Source organism: Mesoplodon mirus, assembly GCF_964341445.2.
Source record: "Mesoplodon mirus genome assembly, chromosome: 2".
Classification (NCBI taxonomy): domain Eukaryota; kingdom Metazoa; phylum Chordata; class Mammalia; order Artiodactyla; family Ziphiidae; genus Mesoplodon; species Mesoplodon mirus.
Genome location: NC_138977.1, coordinates 32,736,947 through 32,754,844, shown reverse-complemented (window position 1 = coordinate 32,754,844; position 17,898 = coordinate 32,736,947). Strand labels below are relative to the sequence as shown.

The following is a 17,898-nucleotide window of genomic DNA, read 5'->3' as shown; positions in this document are numbered from 1 at the left end:
TTAGTTCTAATAAGCTTATATAGTTCCCAGTTTAAAAAAAAAAGATATGTTGTGAATTAATAGGCTAACCGATCTGATTGGTTTTCTAAGTACTTTGTATTCTTAACCTTAATAATGTAAAATTTAGGCTCTGACTTTCATTCAGACACCAAAGTTCTACTTTGTAGGACAATGGCCATATACTCATTTGAGGATAGAGGACACTCTGATAGACATTTAAATTATTTTTTTAACTCTTTATTAGGTTTTTACATTAATCAAAAAAAATCCCTCTACTCTTTAGCTGAAAAAAAATGGTCATATGGTTTTTAAAAGCATGTTAACTTTGGGAATAAAATGACTATGTTTTCTTCGACAAAACATTATCTCCTATCATTCCTTTCAAGAACCAAAACTGTACTTGAGCTAAAAGTTGTGGGAAGATGGTACAGCTTGCCTCCCTCCCTCCCTTCCTTCCTTCCTTCCTTTCTTTCTTCCTCTCTGTCTTCCTTTCTTGCTTCCTCTTGATGAGTTAGGAAAAGTTATATGAACATATATCTGGAAAACTGTCATCTTTGTTGCTGGTTAAGGACAGGTATTAATGTAGATTGGATTAACATTATAAGGCTTGATTATTTTTCCCTTATGGAAAAAAGAAAGAAAGAAAGAAGGAAGGAAGGAAGGAAGGAAAGAAAAAGAAAGAAAGAAGGAAAGTAAGAAGGAAAGAAAGAAAGAAAAGTTTGCAGCTGCTTCTAGTCAAGTGAAGTTATACGACTCTATTATAAAAACAGGGTTTTTGTTCATTACCAGAACTTGCAGTTACTTTCAGCAGCACTGTACTCTGGGTTGTCACATGTCTACCCTGTATTGATTCAACACCTGTTTTTCATCAGTCAGAGGTTATGTGGCTAAAAGGCCTAATTCACATTTTCCCTTTGTTAGCCCAAGCAGCAGTTCACAATGAGAAAAAAAAAAAAAGAAAGAAACAGAAAGAAATTGGCAACATTATACTTTAGTTCTCACTGCATGAACTTTAAAATTATTTTCCAGCAGGTCAGGCAAAAATCTTAATAATGATTCTGTTATATGTCTGATTAACTTTTCATTTTCATGAATTAAAGATCAAAATATGGCAATTGTAATTGAATTCTGCATTACCATTTAATGTAACAATTTAAAATGATTATAAAATGCAAAAAACATATTTTAAAAATGATGTTTTTTAAAGAATAATTTACAATCTCTTAAAGTAAACTCATCAGCCCAATTAAAAAAAATTAAGGTAAATGTATTTTCCCAGAATTTCTACAATTTAAGAGAGAAATATTTCTGAATAAATAACGCTATAAAGTACAATGTAACTCATTATTTACTTGTGTGTTGATCCCTATTTAGAAAAATAAGTCAATAGCAACTGTGAACATTGTATCCTGAAACCATAGGTTTATAATTTCACATCCATACGGATTGGAAAAAACAGAAAAATCAAATGCATAAACCGTAAAAAATGAAGATCCTGACCACGTTTTTTACAGCTACTAAATATGTCCTTAATTTTTATTGACAGGCATTCCTGTTGATGTAGTTGTCAACATTTTTATCAACAGTTTTGGATCTATTCAAGAGACAACAATGGTAAGATTACAACCAATTTAATATTTTTAATTGAGAAGATTTTAACTGGAGGATAGTGGAAGAAATTATAACTGAAGAATAAGGAGTAACTCTCAGGGAAAAAAATGCAAGCTCTCTCCTAGTATAAAATATTCAAATTTCAGGGTTTTGTTGAATCAGTAATTTCAATGGCTTTGTAATTTTGCAATTCAAATTTAGTCTTTATATTGCATTGAAACTTACAGACCTGAGAGAATTAAAGTACTCACTCTGAACGACTAATTGGATACCACCTGGGAAAAGGATTTATGCAATTAATATTCTGGAGCGACATTTTTTTCCTAATACGCTTATGTGTAGAAGCATTCAAAAGTATTTAAGTGTTCATAGTTTTTTTTTTTTTTCCTTCCAATTTCCTGAGAAGAATCTTTGTTTTTTCTCTTGTGCTAATTTTGTGATGTGTGGAGCAGAGAATTGTAAAAAGCAAATTTGATTTTCCTAAACTAGAGCAGCGGAGCTCCCTGAAAAGATTATGCGACACAAAGAAAGGGCAAGGAGAGGGCCAGGAAGAGAAAGAAGGGACAGAAAAGAGCGAAAGGAACAGAGAAGGGAGGCTTGAGGTGGGGCTGCCATCCAGGGTGAGTTGGGCATTAGGGACAAAGATGTCTGTGGAGGGTGATTAGTAGATGCCCTGAGCCATGTGTGATGCAGTTACTCCTCAGCTTTTAGAAGACATTCGGTATAGTCCACTTGCTTATTAATGTTTTAACATATTAGATTTGTACCCTTTTTTTTTTTTTTTTTTTTTTTTTTTTGCGGTATGCGGGCCTCTCACTGTTGTGGCCTCTCCCGTTGCGGAGCACAGGCTCCGGACGCGCAGGCCCAGCGGCCATGGCTCACGGGCCCAGCCGCTCCGCGGCATATGGGATCCTCCCAGACCGGGGCACGAACCCGTATCCCCTGCATCGGCAGGCGGACTCTCAACCACTGCGCCACCAGGGAGGCCCTAGATTTGTACCCTTTTTGAAAAACCACATGCTGAAATGATACTTAGGTGGGAGAAAGAAAGCTTAATGAGTTTTTTTTTTTTTTGGTATCTTTTTTCTTGAGATACTTATATTTTTCTTAAGGAATAATATAAGGTTTGGATTAAAAGCCTAATAGCAATGGTTAGAATACAGTAGACTTTTTCAGGGAATATCTCAAACCAGAGAAAGAATGATTTTAAATATGTTTTCCTCTATTCCTAGGAGCAGCATAGTGTGTTACAAAAGCAATTGTATATTGCATTTAAATTATGACACCTATTTTTATATTCATTAATATAATATAATATATTAATTGTGAGGAGAATGTTATTTATTTTTTATAGAACCATGTCTTTAGCCCTGAGTACTTGATTTTTTTTAGAGAGTGTGTAGATATTTTGGAAAATTAAGATTTCGAAATCAAGTCCAAAATTCACTTGCAATGACTTTAGTTCACCTAAATGGCTGTATGTCTAATCACTAGAAGACAGCTCTGAAATAAAGGACAGACAACCGTATATCACTCAGGAGACAAGGGTAGCCCTCATCATTTGAAAATATGACTAGTTTATCTAAGCACTTCACTTAACAAGAGTGAAAAATTTCATTTTCTCAAGGTGAAACTTGCAGGGGATCTATTTGGTCTCTATACTGTTCCCCGTACCCCGTTTTATCTTTCATGGCACCATTATGCTAATCCCGAACCACCACCACCGAGGTGTTTCAGCCTGTGAGAAACATTCCCAACTCTGTCTTGCATTTTAGGACAACTAATGCAGGGATTTTTTTTTCTCATTTGCATGAAGGCTACATATGTGTCCCAACTCAGGCAGTACCATTAATGTATCTGTTCTTTAATGAACATTGAATGCCTCTCATATATCAGATGCTACACTTCTCTAGGTCCCATCAGTAGTTACTTAATTGTATCAAGCTGAAAACACGTGGGGTAAAGGGACAGAAAAGGAGTAAGAACTTTCTTACAGGTTATTTGAGGATTATAACAAAGTACTGAATAATTTCTCACATAATCTCTTGTCCTCCTGCCCACTCTTCACAGTAGTGAGCCCAAAGTACCCGTTGCTGGGACCAGATCCCACCAATTTTCAGCAGCGTCTTTGTCTCCGCTACTTGCCTCGAACCTCCATCTCTCGTCTGTAATCAGGACCTCTTTCTCTGAGCTACTCCCACTCACTCTGTGCCCCCTTTTCCGTCCAGGTCTTTCAGTTCTATCATGTTTGTTTGTTAAACCAGATCGCTTCTTGACTGTAATGCAGCTATTTTTGTGTCTTTTCCTTTTGTTCTCTGATAGACTATTAACTCCTTAAGTCAGGAAAAATGTATTCAACTTCTTCATTTCCTGTAAAGTGAGGAGACAATAGGCCCTCAGTTAGTGAACACATAAATAATGTCATATTATTAACTAATACTGGTTAAATAAATGAACAAATACATTCTGCTATTTGCCTAGCAAAAAGTGTGTCCACGTAGCCATAAAAAAGTTGGCAAGCAAATTTAAACAACAGATTCATGTTGAACATTTATTGGGTTAAAAAAATAATGAGCAAATAATGTTATAATAGTAGAGGGTTATTTTTGTCAGTTTTAGAGACCTTTATGCAGAGGAACCAAATTATTTATATTTACTGTTTCTTTCGATGAAATAACCTGCCTTTCCCTTTGTGTTGTGAAGATACAGCCTAAAGGTTCAGAATTGGAACCATACTCATCAAACAGACATAAATGTTCCATTTTATCATAAGTATTATTTTTTGCTTTTGCAGTGTTTATTTCATGCATACCTATAAGACAGAGTTTTATAGATGTGTATTTTAAGGCTGTCATAACTTATAGATTTGCTCAGTCTTTCCAAAAACAGATGCCCTAATACCTTGTTGCTTAATAGTTAGGAAAGGTACAAGCTATTCCTGATATAGAGATAACATTAAGATGTCTTCTAAGGGAAAAAAACGTTATCTAAGACAAGCTTGCTCTTCATTACTTGTTACAGACACCAGTCAGATATAATAGTGATGACTCAGCAAGGTAACTAAGGGGGTCCACGTGTGGAGAGCAGTTATTTCTTTGTTTTTCCTTCCAGTCACCCAGGGTGGGCTTATTTATTTTTTTCAGCTTCATTGAGGTATAATTGGCAGATGAAACTGTAAGAAATTTAAAGTGTATGTGATGATTTGATATGCCTCTAAATTGTGAAAGGATTTTGCCCATCAAGTTAATTAGCATATCCACGTTTATCTCTTTTTTTTTTTTTGATGAGAACATATCAGTTCTATTCCCTTAGCAAATGTCAATTACACAATTGTGTTATCAACTACAGTCACCATGTTACACATTAGATCCTCAGACCTTATTCATCTTACAACCTAAAGTTTATAAGTTTTATCAACCTCTCCCTATTTCCCATACCCCCAAATTCCTGGCAATCACTCTCCTACTCTCTGATTCTATGAATTCAACTTTTTTTTAAGATTCGACATATAAGTGATACCATGGAGTAATTGTCCTTCTCTGTCTGGCTTATTTTACATAGCATAATGCTCTCCAGGTTCATCCATATTGTTGTAAATGACAGTATTTCCTTCTTTTTTAAGGTTAATAATATTCCACTATATATGTATTTATATACCACATTTTCCTCATTCATTCATCCATTGATGGGCACTTAGGTTGTTTCCATGCCTTGGCTATTGTAAATAATGCTGCAGTGAACATGGAAATACAAGCATTGCTTCTAGATATCTTATTTCCTTTGGGTATAGGCCCAGAGGTGGGATTGCTGGATCATATGGTAGTTTTATTTTTAATTTCCTGAGGACTCTCCATACTGTTTTCCATAATAGATGTACCAGTTTGCATTCCCACTAATAGTGTACAATTGTTCCCCTTTCTCTACATTCTAACCAGAATTTATCTCTTGTCTTTAAAAAAATTTATTGAAGTATAGTTGATTTACAATGTTGTGTTAGATCTCTTGGCTTTTTGATAATAGCCAGATAGCATATTTCTTAAAAACAAAAGAAAGCAAACAAAAAGATGCCTCCAGAAAAAGAGGTTGGAAAAGCAGAGAGCCTTAGATTTGTCTTAATATAAGATATATGTTCATAGAAACAGTATGATGAATAGTGTGTAAGTTGTGATATCAGACAGGCTTGTGCTGGAATCTGTTGTGTACTTGATGTGTTACACCCTAAAAAGAGTGAAAAAACTACAGAAATAAAGCAACAGTATTTTGCCTGGCATAGTAACTCTTAGGAATGGTTCACTGTTTGGTTGTCATGCATTTGCAAATTAACGTACTATCAGGATAGAATCTCATCCTAAAGAAAATGCTAAAGAAAATGAAGCATTTATGTTTGTTAGTAGCTTCACTGTACAGTTGTGGTTTTGTTTATGAATGGCCCTCTGGAAAATTCACCTATAAAGATCTGCTGAAATAAAGGAAGTCCTAAAATTTGGAAGCTTCAGTGTTGCCCAGAGCTTTCCTCTGCAGCTCAGATCTTTCTACTTTAACTGGCAGTTGCTTACTCTAGAAAACATATGTAGAACACAGAGCTTGGGGGGGGCGTAGCAGGAGGAACTGTAGACAGAGGTGGGGCAACTTCTGAAGCAGGAGGGCAGCCGTTTCCTCCATTGTATAAAGTTCATTACCAAACAAAGAAGCCATCAAGGTGATGCACATTAACACTGCTGTAAGGACATTTTAGCCAATTTTGTTTGGAAAACATTCCTTCCTGCTTATTTGTCTTCTAATTCAGAGGCTATTTTTTTAACACCTTTCTTGGAGTATAATTGCTTTACAATGGTGTGTTAGTTTCTGCTGTATAACAAAGTGAATCAGCTATACATATACATATATCCCCATATCTCCTCCCTCTTGCGTCTCCCTCCCACCCTCCCTATCCCACCCCTCTAGATGGTCACAAAGCACCGAGCTGATCTCCCTGTGCTATGTGGCTGCTTCCCACTAGCTATCTGTTTTACATTTGGTAGTGTATAAGGGTAATCTGGGACGAAGTGAGAGAGTGGCATGGACATAATTCAGAGGCTAACTCGCTAAACTAAAATCAATCTCACATTTGTTCACAAACTATAACTGTGTAGTGGAAGAAACAATGTCACAGCCATATTAATTCTCCTTAAGCCCTTCTAACCTCCATGGTTATATGCTCCTTCAGCTTGTTTCATAATCTCTTTTTTTAGCTTTATGGTTCCTATTTCTTATGTCTGTGTGTTCATTGGCATTCTGCTACCTTCCATTTCTGTAAGACATCGTTATTAATGCTGTAAGTTATATTTACTGATTTAATAGCAGCATTACCCAAATCATCAAATAAATGTAATCATCCTCATTTGAATTTGGTACAGCAGTCACTTATTGTATCAGTTTATACGCTACTGCTGGTGACTACTGAAATAAGACCTTCAAAACAGAAGAATGGTTTGTTAGAGGTGAGGTGACATCTGCTCTATGGTTATACTGAAAATATTTGTTGATTTTTCCATTCAGTTCCTACCTTTGACTTACATCAGTTGGTTTTTAGAATTGAAAATGTGAACTGTTGCACTTGTGGGGAAAATTAGGTGTTAGGTTTATTGTAACGATCTGTACACAGACATTTTACCTCATCAGAAGTACATAAGAACTCTTTCATGGAAATAAAAGCCTGATTATACAATCCATTTTCTTTGGTGTAGACATGCTTTGTAATTATATTGAATTACTGTCGCACTACGATTCATGATCCTGCCAAGCTTTCTATGCTTTTGTGCTGAATGACTTTTTCAAGAAGAAAATCATATTTGGGATCAGCTAAAAGAGCTTAATTCTAGTTCTTGGCAATTACTTATCTTTGTTGTCTTTTTTTTTTTTTTTTTTTTTTTTTTTTTTTTTTTTTCCTTTTTGCGGTATGCGGGCCTCTCACTGTTGTGGCCTCTCCCGTTGCGGAGCACAGGCTCCGGATGCGCAGGCCCAGCGGCCATGGCTCACGGGCCCAGCCGCTCCGCGGCATATGGGATCCTCCCAGACCGGGGCACGAACCCGTATCCCCTGCATCGGCAGGCGGACTCTCAACCACTGCGCCACCAGGGAGGCCCTCTTTGTTGTCTTAAAACAATTTTATTTTATATATTTTCTTCTATATGTAACTTTAAATTTCTTTCCTTACAACTTGTCTTAGTTTACTAAGTTACTCTCTATCCTATTTCTCCTAGCTATATTATTCAGAAGCACTGGTGATCAGACATCATAAGTAAGAGGACTGTACAGCTGACCCTTGAACAACACGTTTTTGAACTGCATGGGTCCACTTTATACAGATTTTTGTCACTATAGTACTATATACGTACTACAGTATTACACGATCTACAGCAGCTGGTTGAATCCATAGATACAGAAGGGCACACAATAAAGTTACACACGGACTTTTGACTGAATGGCGGGTCAGCACTACTAACCCTGCGCTGTACAAGGGTCAACTGTCTTAGACAAGAAGGAAGGATAAGAAATGTCCCAGTTTTATTTTCTCCTTCCAAAATTGTCATTATCAGCTGGTACAGAAAAATTAAATTAATGGTGTAAACGGTGCTAGCCAAATATCCTAACCTGTCAAAGTGTCATAGAAATTATTTCTTCACTTCTGTATTTAACAGAAATATATTGGGCACTTGCTAAATATCCAGTCCAGCACACTGCAACTCATGTAGTTTATAGTTTAGGGTGGTTGCATTGTATCACCTAGCAGGCACCCCTAATAAAAGTGGAATGTTAACATAGGTCTAGAAAAATTTAAATATTCATAAGGTGTTATTAAACAGTATTTAACTAAGAACTCTTAAAAATGACATATTGAGAAAAATAGATAAAACATAACCTAAGAATTTTTACTGACATTTTGTTAGCTTGCAGTTCTTACATGAAACTTCTAACCTCACTAATGACTAAATTTAAATCCCTTTCACACCAGGCTTTATAACAGCTCTGTTGACAGAACTTTAATTATGATGCTGCCAGATGCTATGACAGTTGATTTTCTTTATTTCCTTGAACACCATTTTTTTTATCGTAATGTAAAGAAATCAAATGAGGAAACATCACGTATGTGAGAATTAGGTAAAAATTACAAGTAACCAGAAGAGGTATCCTAACAACAACACAAAATATAGATGAACAGTTCTTAATATTAAAATATCATTAATGAAACTAACCATTTCTAATGTCTTCTTGTGAAATGTTTTATTGCCTTGAATAAGTAGTGTAATTTGGGTGTTAATTGGTACTGAAAATCTTGGAGAACATCCATTTTCCAGATCATGACTATTAGTGTGCTATTTGGAATGAATAATGATAGTATTTGTCACAAAGTTCTTTCAAAACAATTAAGTAATTTCCCAGTGATAAAAGAGGTCTGTTTCTGATGGGAAGTTGTTTATTGCAAAATAAATGATAGAGCTATAAGTATAGTGATTGAATAAATGAAAATGAAAATAAATAGGTTTCTAAGTTAGTGATCTAAATACAGAGCCTTTGAAATGCCAATAAGTAGCAATTATTTAGAAATGTCCATAAAGCATGAACCAAAGCATACTAATTAATAATCTTTTATCTTTTAATGAATGTTAAGCCAAAGCTATTAATTTAAATTGTGAAATTTTTAAACACTCTTAAAAGATGCATCAGCGTACTGCAACTTGTATTGAATATAATACTATGTAGCTACATAACTAATAGAAAAGCATCTTGGAAGCACATTCCTAATGAGACAATAAGACGTACTGACCAAGAATGATACAATGAACTAACTGATTTCCAGTTTTTCAGTGATGCTCATTGTAATACAACTCTGGAGTTCTACTCACAAGTAAAATTTGAAAAAGGATTACAGTAGAGACTCAAAGCATATGGTATACTGAGCTTATATCAGTGCAGCTGAAAGCAAGAAGAGTTCATTTCAGGAGATGCTCAAAGCAGTTTCAAGATTTGTGACCTAGAAATGGATTACCATTTAGAATAATTGTAGGTCGATCACAGTACAGAGCAAACCCAATGAATTACGGTATAGGCTTGGTTTTTTTTTTTTTTTTGAGGCAAAAAGCCTATTCACCACTATTACCAACATTATAAAAGAATAACAACATTAAGGATATATACTATCAATAATGAGGCAAAATATCGATACTTGCTTAGTGCTTAATATAGCCAGCTGAACTTTGTGTACTTTACATATGTTTTCTCATTTATTCCTGACAAAAACCCTGTGTTGTGGGTGTATCATTATTACCTTCATCTTATAGATAGGAAACGTTGTTAACGTCCTAATTCTCTGTCATCTTGCTTTTATATGCCACAGTGTTTTGCTGAAATCATCAGTGTCTCCCTCATTTGCTGAAAGTATTCAGTTTGATTGTACTTGACCTTTGATGGCATTTATTGCTGTTGACCATCTTAAAGCTTTTGACTCTGCTTTGGTGAAAGCACATTCTCAGGGCTTTCTTCTGTTTCTCAGACTTCTGAGAAAGCCATCCCTTTAAATGCTTACCCTCCCCAGGGTTATTTTTTCCCCTGCATTCCTTCTCCAGGTAGTAATATTGGACAAACTCTTTCTTAGTCTTGATTTTTTTGAGTAGTGTTTTCAAGGTTCATTCATGTTGTAATATGTACCAGAATGTCATTCCTTTTTATGGCTGAATAATATTCCACAGTGTGTATATGTATATACCACACTTGTCTCTCCATTCATCAGTTGATGGGCACTTGGATTGTTTCCACCTTTTGATTATTGTGAATAATGCTGCTATAAAAAAGGTTGTACAAATATCAGTTGTAGTCTCTTGCTTTTAATTCTTTTGGACATGTACCTAGGAGGGGAATTGCTGGATCATATGGTAATTCTATATTTAATGTTTTGAGAACAAAGCACAATTTTTTAAAATTTAAAAACGTGAATATTGTAAGGACATGGCAGTGTTTTATTTAACTCATTAATGAGGTAACCAGACAGATAGTAAAGCTTATTCAGTGGAGAATTCAGGAGACTGGAGAGAAAGAATGCTGCAATTAGATTGTTAAATTAGATATACTTGTTAATGTTCCACAGGGCAATAAAGGCATACCTTTGAGAATGTCTTTCCTACCTGACAGAAATCATTTGTAATTTAGCAATCTTCTTGAAATCACATCATTGTACAGAGTCTAGGCCCTAATCCATAGAAAATGGCTAGTCAAACAAAGTTACATTTTCCTAGAGACTCATACAACCCTTAGGTGGGCTTGTTAGATAGCATTTAGTGTGATATTGAAAGGGCCATCTTTTTGCCTGTCTCCAAATTTTGGCTAACTTTTTATTTATTCCCTTCCCTTTTGTTTACAGAATTTTTTGCATTTCCTTTTCTGAAGTAGACTTTATTTTTTAGGATAGTTTTAGGTTTGCAGCAAAAATGAGTAGAAAGCGTAGAGAGTTCCTGTAAACCCCTTACCCATGGACGTGCAGAGTCTCCTCCACTATGGATTTACTCCACCAAAGTGGTCCTTTGGTTGCAATCAATGACTCTACATGGACACATCATCACCTAAAATCCAGAGTTTAGATTAGGGTTTGCTCTTGACATTGTCCATTTGATGGGCTTTGACAAACATATGATGACATGTATCCACCATTATGGTATCAAACAGAAGAATTTCACTGCCCTGGAAAACCACTGTCTTCTGCCTGTTCATTCTTCTCTCCCCCTAATCCCTGGCAACCACTGATCTTTTTACTGTCTCCTTAGTTTTGCCTTTTCCAGAATGCCATTATAGTTGGAATCATACAGAAAGCAGCCCTTTCAGATTGGCTTCTTTCACTTAGTCATACGCATTTAAGGTTCCTTTATGTCTTTTCATGGCTTGATGGCTCATTTCTTTTTAGTGTCAAATAGTATTCCACTGTCTGATGGAGCACAGTTTACCAATCCATCACCCACTGGAGGACATCTTGGTTGCTTCCAAGTTCTGAAAGTTATAACTAAAGCTACAATAAATACCCATTTGCAGGTTTTTGTGTAGACATAGTTTTCTACTTTTCTTGAGTACATACCAAGGAGTGCAATATGATAAGAGTACGTTTAGTTTTGTAAGAAACTGACAAACTGTCTCCCAAAGTAGCTGTAATATTTTGATTCCCAGCAGCAGTGAGAGTTCCTACTGCTCCACACCCTCATTTCCATTTGCTGTTGTCAGTTATTTTTAGTCCCTTATAATTTCTTTATGGCTGCAGGAAACGTGTGTCCAGGTGCAAGCCCTGCAGCAAAGGTCCCAGGTCCCAGGTCCCAGCCTGTCTCAGACATATAGAATAAAAAGAGGATTGACTGTAGATTAAAACATTCTTGTATCATTTGTAATTTTGTAATTTTTCCCACAGACAGTTTATTTTGTCAAGGTCTCTGATACTATCTAGGGCTTTCATCAGCTTTCAGCTGATTAAAATGCTTTGAACTTAATAAATGATAAATGACATGAATATATTCTGGGATGGTGTGGAAACATTGATTAGACTTCAAGAAGAATTTAGAAAAATGGACTTCACATGGAAAAACACTATTGCAATTGCTATAAAAATTTTAAAAGAAAAATAATTTGTGATACAGTTTTAGATGAGTTAACCATTCCATTTTGGAAATAGGTGGGAAGTAGAACAGTGCTCCCAAAAGAATGTGTGCATGTGTGGAGATTTTGAGGGGAGCTCGACAGAATGCCGGCTTACTTCCTGAAGTTCCATCCCAAACATTGTAAGATGGCTTCTTTTATAATTATGCAAAATATGCTGAAGTTAAAGTTTAGCGTTGCTTTAATTCCTGTCAGATATCTTTCTGATATTAAAAAAAATACTGATATAATGTCTTTAGAAATTATTTACTAAGAAGCAAAATGTAGTTGCTTGGGTCTAGATAAAGAATACCAATGAGATCTTAATATTTCTATCTCTATACATATTTCTCACCCTCTTTAAAGTAATAAAACCTAATATTAGGCTAAAACAAAGCATCCAGATTTTAGAAGCCACACTGGTAAAGTTGCTTGGGAGTTGTGCCCAAATAATACTGAAAGAGTCTTGTCAGTATATGGCAGTAACTCAACTGTTATTTATTTTTTTTTTATCCAGCCCCCTATTTCTGGAGAGGATTTACAGTATATAATAATAACAGAAATACAATGAAGTAATTGAAATAGTACTAAATGTGCAGGAGCCATACAATGATAGTCATACCAGGATGTGAGCTATACATTAATTCAATTAGCTATAGGGTTTAGCTTTCAGTTTCCTAGCTTCCAGACAGAAAGCAAACAGGACAATAAGCTTACCTTGTACTTCCCAGTAAAGGAAGAATTTACGAGCATCAAGAGACCATTTTCATAGTATAAACTTTCAAAAATAGTCATATTTTTGTAAGGCACTTAGGCCAAATATGCCTAGCATGTAGTAAATACCTATACAAAGATATTATAGTTATATTTGGATAAGCAAATGAAAAATTAAAGAAAAGTTCATCTTCAGTATTTTCATGTCATGGTTATTGACCAAAATAAGGGACCATAGCTTTAATAATAAGCTTATAAAAGATACATCAGCAACCTCATCTGACCCTTAGGACACAGTATTTTATCATAATACCGTGAATGCATATTTCAAATACCACAGCTTAAAGATGTAGTATTTGATGGTTTACCTGGATAAGAAAATAAGAGGTTAATAAAATAGCTTTTACTGTATATACTTTTAGAATACCAGTCATTTTGGCTGATCATGACAGGAAAGCTTTTTAGCAAATAATTTGGAATTGGATACTGTTATGTGCTCAAAGTAAAGGCAAGTGTATATCAACCATGTGCTTTAGCAAAGCTAGCATAATAGGAATTTTATTTGAAAATGATCAGATCTATGGTGCATTTCTTCTTAAGTTGGGGGCCATGCATGTTTTTCTGGGATGAGAAAAATTTTGGTCAGGAAGCAGCATTGTGGCTACTGGAAGGCTTACCAGTTGATAGGCCTATGTCCTGGACATGTCTTGAGCTAATTTCTTTAGCTGTCACAATCAGATATGAGGTAACCACTTAAGTCCCATTATGAATCGTAAGATATGTGTATATTTGACAAAAAGTTAATGGAGCTATGTAGTGCAGGTCTTCATCTTCCAGGGTCCTAGGCCTCCTTCACGTCCTCCTTGATTCCATGTTCATTTGATTAGGAAAATGTTATTTTTGTTTTCCCTGCCAGTGGTACAGATATGTTCAGTGTCAGCTTACATAATTCTTAATTTATTTGACTTTTGCACTTCAAGACAATCTGTGTATGATTTTTAACAATCAATTTATATTATGTGTTGAAGTTTATTTATTAAACATGTATTTAATTGAAGTATAGTTGATTTACAATGTTGTGTTATATGTGTTGCAGTTTTTATATACATCAAGTTTAGCTGTTAGATGTAGGTAGGTTAAATCTTACTTCATTGTCTGTAGTTCAGTAAATATTTATTATCAATATGTGCCTTACCCTCCTCTGATTACTATTATAGAATCTGAACATCATAGGAGAGAGAAAGTGAATTCCTCAAATTTTCCTAGAGTCACTGCGCATTGCTTATGCTTTATATTTTATACATAAATAAAATGTGTGCATTTATGTTTCATATAAATATGTTAGGTCTTATTATTTAAAGAAAGATAATCTATCATCTCTTCCTGTTTAAATATTTGGATTTTGATTTGAAGTTTATGATCTGATTCATTTTGATCATGTCAAAAGGCCATGGCTAGATAGTATTTTGTGAATTTTGAATGGTTGAAAATAAGGATGCTGAAGCCCAATGTCATTTATGCCTTGAGCACTTTGGTGCATATTCTGAGTTCAGTATATAAAATTAAAATTAAAAAACCTGAGCATAATGCCACAATGCTGCTTTTGACTGTATATACCCCAGTAACCCAATGTGTGCCAGAATCTCATTTCACTGGCAAACATAAAATGTATTAAGGTATTAAACAATGTTTCTAGGTTCATATATTCTTAGAATATACATGTCTTGATATAATCCAACTTTTACAAAGTTTTACAATTAAAACTTTGGAGATAGGCAAAAAACTGAAGTAAAATAATCAGCTATTTAGTGGATTTCAAAATCTTTTCCTACTGTAGTTGAATATAACATTTACAAATTTTTCATGTACTCTCATCTGTTTGGCAAAATCCAAATGTTATTTGACTACCACTGTGTAATCATTTACATGTATGAGTAGGCAAAGAAAATTTTTTCCTTTTCTTCCTCAAGTATATATATAAAGTATGTGTTTTATACATATATGTAGTTCTATTTTTATTTTATTTTTATTGATGTACAGTTGATATACAATGTTGTGTTAGTTTCTGCTGTACAGCAAAGTGATTTAGTTATACTTATATACACACTCTTTTTAAAATTCTTTTCCATGATGGTTTATCACAGGATACTGAATGTAGTTCCCTGTGCTCTACAGTAGGACCTTGGTGTTTATCCATCCTATGGATAAACAGCTTCCATCTGCTCACCCCAAACTCCCAATCCTTCCCTTGTAGCTTTATATACATATAAATTATTTTTGTATTTTACTACTTAGTAAAATACAAGTGAAATATTTTCTCTTGGCTTCTTATCTATTTTTAATCAAAATGTATCCTACTTTTGGGGGAAGAATAATGGCACTATTTAGCAGTTCCTGTGCTTTTTTGACAATACCAACTAACCCCCTGGTATAATTGGTGTTTGTATTACAGTAAAGCAATTATTGGTAAAGTTCTATGACGACGTTTGAACTCGCAAGCGCTAAGAGGATGTCTGTAGAGAGTCTTAGAAACACACGAGGGGCTTTTTATACCAAGCTGTTGTGATCCTTGTTGATGTTGGAAGAGCAAACGTATTTGTGCTGCTAATGATTGAACCCTTTTTATTCTGGTGCTGAATGCATTCCTAAAAATGGCAGTAAACACACACACACACACGTAATTTTCCCAGGATTATAGAGTCAACATCTTCCTGAGACAGAAGTGGAACGACCCCAGACTGAAGCTGCCTAGTGATTTCCGGGGCTCTGATGCCCTGACGGTGGACCCTACGATGTACAAGTGTCTGTGGAAACCTGATTTATTTTTTGCAAATGAAAAAAGTGCCAATTTTCATGATGTAACCCAGGAAAATATCCTCCTCTTTATTTTTCGGGATGGAGATGTCCTCGTCAGCATGAGGTACTCTTTTCTCTCTAATATTTGTAGATTCATATTTTCCTTTAAAAATCAGTATATCACAGAAACATGTGTTAAACATCTTCTAAGACGTCTGTTTCTGCTTTCAGGCTATCTATTACTCTTTCGTGCCCTTTGGACTTGACCTTGTTTCCCATGGATACACAACGTTGCAAGATGCAACTTGAGAGCTGTATGTAAATGAGACCCTAAGTCACCATAGGGATAAAAATGCTTAAAATTTCTAGGCAATACATGCTACTAATATCTTAGATAATAACGGTGAAACTAATGCTTTTGATTACAAATAGACGTTAGAATAAGTTATTTAGGGAAATTATAGTTTTCCTTTTACTATATTAATTTGTATACTAAGATAGATGAATTCTTTTGTTACCAGTTGATTTCAGTTGAGTTGTCGTAGGTGTAGATGTGCACCCTTCTAACTTATTCCAATCATCACCTTCATTTGAGTTAGTAATATAGGTAAGGTAAAGGAGAAAATGATGTCCTAATAGCTTTTCTAATGTTAGAACCACATTTTTCAGAACAGAAAATTTGGAAAACATTGAAAAATATTATCTAAATCCTACTAAGCATTCATTTTCTATGGATCTATACAAAATTTATTTTTTACAAAATTGGATTTTAGATTTTCTATGTTTCTAGAATCATATATTTTTCAGTTTCTAAAAGAGGTACCAGGTGTAGTCATTGAAATGATTATCTCTAAAATATATTTATTAATTAATTTGCTATGAAGCTTGTCATGTGAAAATCAAAGTAGGAAATAAAACTTGAAAAATTAACACTAATAGAAGGAAGCTTCAGCCTGAATACCCATATACTGTGACCTATTCCTACAAAGAATCACCTTATAAAATGTATGTGCTTGCTTGATGACATGCTTTAAAGTTACTTAGTGGTTACTTGTTGTTGTTGTTTAATTTACTGAAGCTGGATCCTAAATTTGAACAGTAGTTTTGACTTTCTAACTGTAATGTGAGATTTTGCAGATGTAAGTGTATGTATGTACACATCTGTGTGTGTATTGTATATACGTGTGCCTGTGTGTCAATATGCATTTTTATAAATAATTCCAAATGTGTATATACATTCTATTCTATTACTAGATACACTAAAGTATAGCTTTAAAAAATATAGGCATGTAAATAAGAGTTGAATGGTAGGCTACAACATGCTGTAAACCCATGGGGCCTTGAATTTTAGCCAGGTTACCTAAACCCACAATGTGGGTTCCAGAAGGCTCTAGTGATGGAGTGATGCCCATTTGAGGGGCTGTTTTATTGCTCTCCTGTGACCATGCAACTCCTCTAAGGAAGTTGGTAGTGAATTCTTCAAAAAAACCCATTTTGGTGCTTAAGTTTCTTTAATAATCTCCAGGTAGCATATTGCATGATTGTAATTGTATACATTCAGAAAGCTAGTATCACTTATTTGCTACTTTTTCATTGATGACAGTTCAGAATTCTGACATGGACAGATGTACTACTGTTCATGACACCCGAGGATTTTTACCATCTGCCACATGCTGATTATTTAAGCTTGTTCTTTCTTTAAGCCAATTATCTGTAACTTTTGTGCTAATATTTTTATTAGTGGCCATAGATTTTACCTCTTTACATTTCTAACAAAAGTTTCATAAAAGGGCCTATTGTTTTACCATTTCTCTGTTTAATATCTGGATGTTAAAATGTTAAAGAAGCGTTAATAATTATATTTCAAACTAATATTTTATTTACTTTTGTTTATAGTTGGTTACACAACTGATGACTTAAGATTTATCTGGCAGTCAGGGGATCCTGTTCAATTAGAAAAAATTGCCTTGCCTCAATTTGATATTAAAAAGGAAGATATTGAATATGGAAATTGTACAAAATATTATAAAGGCACTGGTAAGTACTATTCTTTAAATTAAACAAAACTAAGTCTTATTTCAAAGATTTGTTTCAATATTAAAATATGCTAGGGACAGAACAGAGAAA

General features: G+C 34.6%; 1 protein-coding gene across 2 annotated transcripts in view; it reads left to right on the top strand.

The window, feature by feature from the left end:
• Positions 1 to 17,898, top strand: part of GLRB (glycine receptor beta) — a 75,596-nt gene that overhangs the window by 30,226 nt on the left and 27,472 nt on the right. For both annotated transcript variants that reach the window (XM_082608842.1, XM_082608843.1), the window contains exons 4-7: positions 1,547 to 1,614; positions 15,666 to 15,895; positions 16,003 to 16,085; positions 17,668 to 17,808. In XM_082608842.1, coding sequence (XP_082464968.1) covers positions 1,547 to 1,614; positions 15,666 to 15,895; positions 16,003 to 16,085; positions 17,668 to 17,808 — 522 coding nt within the window. The remainder of the gene's footprint in view (positions 1 to 1,546; positions 1,615 to 15,665; positions 15,896 to 16,002; positions 16,086 to 17,667; positions 17,809 to 17,898) is intronic.